Here is a 5,512-nt window from a genome sequence, read left to right on the forward strand (position 1 = left end):
GGGTTGTTCCATCTGAAGTTAACAACCATCTTCTTCACATTGATGTGAAGGTTGTTCTTCCTGCACCAGCTCTCCAGGTGTTCCACCTCCTGCCTGTAGCTGGACTCATCATTGTTTGTGATGCATCCAATCACCGCTGTATTGTCTGCAAACTTTACAATATAACAGCCTGGATGGGTAGGTGTGCAGTCATACGTGAGCAGAGTGAACAGGAGGGGGCTCAGCACACAGCCCTGGGGGGAGCCAGTACTGAGGGTTATGGTGGAGAAGTTGTGTATTCACAAAGTTGGTATTCACAAATACCATTAAATTTTCACAGTCCAAAAAAGCAGCCTGATGTTAACCTTGCCCAGAGGTCTCATCAGTTTCTTTAAGGTTTTAGAAGCAGCTATGATAGAATATCACACAAGGGAGGAAAATGTATTGCTATAAAATTTCAAATCACTTTTTTTTAAGAAACTGATGCTTTTTGACAGATTACACCACAAAAGTTAAAGCTCTAATGTCACAAATATTTTTGGAACATCTTCAGACTGAAATCCAGGAATGGACTTATATTAAATATATGAAGCCAAAAACTTGTACAGGAAATATCTCAGGTCAGGGTTCCCAGCATTTCATGAAAACAAATTTTCCTGATTTTCCTTGAGTGAATCCTGAAATTCCAGGAGATATTTCAGTCACGTGAAATGCTCAGAACATAGGGCCTTATATGGTTGGCAGAGACACGTTCAGAAATGACAGTAAATATACTGTGGACTACGATACGTGCATATGTTAATCATTCCTAATAATTAGTTATATTATACAACATCAGATATTAAAAAGTCACCATAGTCAATCAACAAAAACACATGTATTATGTAGACTGTAGAAGCAGAACATGGACTCAATACTAAAATACTAGCATTAAAACATGTGCATATCAAAGCATCAGAAACATAATCTTTTAATCAGCAGATAAATGTTTAAATTCCCAGAGTTTTCCCTGATTTTAGATGTTTTTCTCAAATTCTTTTGCGTTTTCCCTGTCTGGAAAATGTGAAAGTAATTTTCTAGGTTTTCCCTCATTTCCAGAATTGCTGGGAACCCTACAGGTTCATACTATTTGCAATAAAGTAAAATACAAAGTAAATGTAAGCTTCACAGCTTTTTTCTACACTTTGTCTTATTTAGGGGTTGCGCAACTGTGCAACTACCTTAAATGATGTTGCCGGTCGAGTCTCATCTTTAGTTTTCCTCAAAGTTTCAGGTTTTTTCTCTGTAAGCAAAAATCACAGAAACATGAAGGACTGGTTGATGATGGTGAAAAAAAAAAAGCTTAATGTAACCCAAAACAACTAGATTTACACTAATTATTCATTTTCTTACCCGTTTTATGTATTTTCTTTTTGTCCGTCCTCCTAATTGTTGTTGCAACTCTTCGAATCGCAGACTTGGCAGGATCATCTTGGGACAGCCTCATCCTGTCCACATGCTGTAGGTGCATGTGCTCTCTTTTTAGCCCCACCAACTGATCTTTTACTTGCTTCCGCTTCTTTTTCTTAGCACAGATCTTGTCATTCACCCACTCTTCACTTGAGTTTTGAGTACTCTCAGAAGACAACTGAGTTGCTAGTCCAGATGCACTGCAGCAGTAGTTATCTTCTGTAGAATTTGCATGACCAGTTTTGCTTTTACAACAGTCTAGACAGGGAGAAGTTTGATGACACTGACTGGGACTTAAGTCCTCTATTTTGACGTCCACAAATTTAGTTGGAGACCCCAGGTTCAACGAGGAAGCAGGTGACCGGCCTGTGTAGCTGTGCTCTCCAACATTCAAACAAGGATCTTGTGTTTCTGCTTTAATGGTACGTTCTGAACCCAATAAGAAGACCCGCTTCTGCTTAGATTGCTGCTCTAAATTTGAAAATTCTTGTTTCAAGTTCATTTTCACATCATCCTCTCCAACAATGTGTCTGTCTGTAAGAAATAAAGAGTTTGTGTGTAGTTTTACATCCCACTTAAAGTTTTCGCAGGCGTTTCCATAAGAGGACCCTGATTTAGGCACTTCTTTCACCATTGACCATGTCTGAAACCTTTGTTTATCTTCCTCTTTATTCCCCTTCTCTTTTCTGAAAACTCCAGGCGTCTCTGTTCTTTTTCCAAAGTCTCTACTCTTTCCTGTGTCCAACAAGGCACCATCACAGGCAGTCTCAGTATTATCTGCCTCCTTCTTTATTGCATCTGACTCTTCACCCTCTGTTCCTTGCTCAGTTTCAACTCTTTTCACCAGAACAGAGGGGAAAGGAAATGTTGGAGGAGTGCTGGGACTCTGGCAATAGATTCTCAGGTCTGCTCCACAGAAATGTGGAAAATGTATATATGCGTTCTCTTTGCTGTCATAGCCCAAAATAGACTCCCTACATTCATGAATGGGTTGGGCCAGCACAGCATCCTGTACGTCCTTCTGCGTCTCATATACGTTGTCACACAGTCCCTTCAGAAGCCAAACCTGCTGGTAGAAAGGCAACAAATGAAAGGGTTTCTCCTCCAAAGGACTAATCTCCCCCAATGTGTTGAAAAACTGGTGACAAAGTCCCAGCTGCTCAGCACGACGTGGCTGTTCACGGGAAGCGCCGACAGTTCGATACCAGCCCATAACGCGCTGCCTCAGCTCTGACTCCCAGCGACGGTAAGGCAGTGCAGACCGGCGGTGCAGAGTGGCCCTGCGCTGTGGTGGGAACAGCAGGGAGGACATGATTTTGGACAGGAGCAAGCTGCAGCGTGGCATGAGCAAACAACGCTCCAGCTCAAAAAATACTATTTCGGGAAGATTGAGCGCAGTCTGGGCAAGGCAAAGGAAGTGTCCGATAGCAGGGAGTTCCCACAGGGTGTCCACTGTGTGGGGGAAAGCCTGCGACAGCAAGCTCTGCTCCCACTCTTCCACCTCTTTAGCTGATATTTCTTCTGCCTCTTTCTTCTCAAGCTCACGTTGCCTGAAAAATGGCGGTGCGTATAAAAGTGATTAACTTAAAAACAACTTATAACACAAACTTTTATCTCAAATACCCACAAACCTCTTCTCCTCCTTGGCCCTCTGTTGTTCCTCCAGGCGCAGCTTCTGCACCATGACAGACTCATGACCGATCAAGGTAGGATGGTTACGAGATGGCGGTCTTCTCCTCGTTGAGGTGCCCCCCGAGCCTCGCTCTTCCTCTGTGCCGAAACGTCCTTTAGATGTCACAGCCAGTGTTGTTTTCTCTCGTAGAGTCCTATTTCGATAAAGTGATTAGCCAAAACGATTGAAGTTGTTTAACAACCGTTACCAGTGACGGCATCAAAGCAGTTCTCATCAGTGCGAGTTTGCATTGTCACCTGAAGCTAAAATATATATTTTTATTAATTTTCCATATCATTGTCTGCTTTGAAATTTCAATATCAAATTGATCTCAAGAATTAACTTTGCTTCTCTTTTTAATCATAATTTACATTTTTACTCTATTATTAAAAAACTATTTCACACACACACACACAAAAAAAAATCACATATATTCATATTTGAAAAAATATAAATTCACACACTGTTTTAAGACATATCCAATTAGATGCAGTCTCCAAATCTGTTCAAGATTATATCAGCAACATTACTTCTTTTTTAATCTCAGAAAACCAGCAAAAATTATTTAGAAATTTGTCAACAGAACAGTTTGTTTCAGATTGTTTGTAACTTATGTATTCTTACCTGGAAAGCAATGTAAGCTTCTGTTCCAGTATAGTTTCCAGCTTTTGAGCTTGTTTAGAGATCCAGTGGTCTACCCCATGATAGCGGTAACAATTCTCCAACATGAGCCTGAAGTCTGCAACAAATTCTGTTATCGTCTCAAATTCCTGGTTGATAAACTTCTCTTTTATCCTCTGCAAGCACATTGACTGCTTAAGTTGTGAATGAACCCCTCCGATACCATGCTTGGCCTCATGGCGGCCAATAGGGTGAAGGAACTGGCTGGTGATTGCTTTGTGTTTGTCCAAGAGAATAGTAGTGAAAATCTTATAGGCTTGCTGGACCTCATAGTTCATATCATCTTCAATGCTATCTTTGTTGGTAGAAATGCAGACCTCAGGCAGAGAGAGGTCACTGTCAGAATACGTTGACATGCTGTTGTTGCTCAGAGCAAGGCGCTCATCCCCAGCAGTAGCACATTCACTACTGCCAGAACAATGTAATGACACCAGAGCCTCAGCTTCGCAGGTGCCATTGCCAAGCCCGTCTTCTGATACAACCAGGTCGGTGTCTCTGCACATCCATTTGGATTGTGAGGATATGTTGAGAGAGGTGGGCTGCTGAGGTGCTGGGTTTTGGTTTGTCACAGTCAGATCTTGGTTGAGGAACCACTGCTGGCTACAACCTGCTGTGATTTGGTTTGTCATATTGTCCAGAGCCACAGCACAAGCACCTAAAGAAATAAACAAATGTCATTAAAGGCCAACTATACTCTACAAATAAATGAAAACATAAAACACGTGTGCTATAAACATTTCTGATCAGGGTGAGTCCTCATAACACACTCCAGGATTAACAAAGCCAGGCTGTTAGCCTGATCTAAGTAGGCTAACTTCACAGAATAAATCACCATAACTTGTGTCCCTGCAATTGATAAGATTATGTCAGGACGACCAGAAAATACCGGCTTAATCCCTTATCTAAGTATTGTGAAACACAATTCTCCAAGTTCAAATAAAATCACAGCAAATATTAAGATTAGCTAAAAATAATTTGTTGACATATAGAGGTTATACTAATACGAACAGGATGAGCACAAGTGATCGAGTTCAAACTAAATGTAGCTACTTTACCCAACTCCTGAAACTTTGCAGACTACCTTTTTCCCCTTAATTATTGGCTCATTAGCTTCAAGTTAGCAGCAGCTAGCTAGCTAACGTCTTGCCAAAGCAAGTAAACAAAAGTTTGTTTTGCTCGCTCGTGGAGAAATATCCCTTGATAGATTTCTTTTCCGGATCACGTGCAAAACAGGACCAAACGAAGTGACCATAGGCAGGAGGATTCAACAACATACCTTATCAGTGCTGCTCCTCGCAGCTTTAGCAAGCTTAGCAGCTACGACAGCTTTGCTAGCTGGGTTAGCTGGCTATTGTTTCCAACTTGAGGCCTGCAATTACTGCGTTCACTATCCATATTATTTCCTTCGATCGGTCTGATGTCCAGAAGATGAAAAGTTACGCAGACTTGTCAATGCCGTCATCGCACGGAATGATGTCAGTGGCAGCAGGGAAGCTAATAGCGCTTTAGCCGAAGTAACTAGCCGATTGACAATTATCTCTAGCTACCCCGCTAACTACATTTTTGTCAAGTTTACAGCTTCCGGTGGCATGTGATAGTCTGTACGTTCACTTTGGAGAGAAATGTGCACCGTGTCGCGGACAGAAGCCTAGATAATTAGTCCTCGGGTCGTGTAAAGACAAATGAACCATCCACTCCACCACCAGAGATGCCCACTTCCACCCTGCGTGC

At 41.8% G+C, this 5,512-nt stretch overlaps 1 protein-coding gene across 1 annotated transcript in view; it reads right to left on the reverse strand.

The window, feature by feature from the left end:
• Nucleotides 1-4,411, reverse strand: part of LOC119424527 (uncharacterized protein KIAA2026) — a 9,114-nt gene extending 4,703 nt beyond the window's left edge. Inside the window, exons 1-4 of the mRNA XM_037692012.1 lie at nt 3,725-4,411; nt 3,060-3,254; nt 1,372-2,978; nt 1,200-1,261 (exon numbers count right to left, since the gene is read on the reverse strand). Of these exons, the coding sequence (XP_037547940.1) occupies nt 1,200-1,261; nt 1,372-2,978; nt 3,060-3,254; nt 3,725-4,410 (2,550 nt within the window). The 5' untranslated portion in view covers nt 4,411. The remainder of the gene's footprint in view (nt 1-1,199; nt 1,262-1,371; nt 2,979-3,059; nt 3,255-3,724) is intronic.
• Between the last annotated feature and the right edge of the window lie 1,101 nt (nt 4,412-5,512).

The sequence above is a fragment of the Nematolebias whitei genome, chromosome 18, assembly GCF_014905685.2.
Source record: "Nematolebias whitei isolate Nwh7 chromosome 18, NemWhi1, whole genome shotgun sequence".
Lineage (NCBI taxonomy): Eukaryota > Metazoa > Chordata > Actinopteri > Cyprinodontiformes > Rivulidae > Nematolebias > Nematolebias whitei.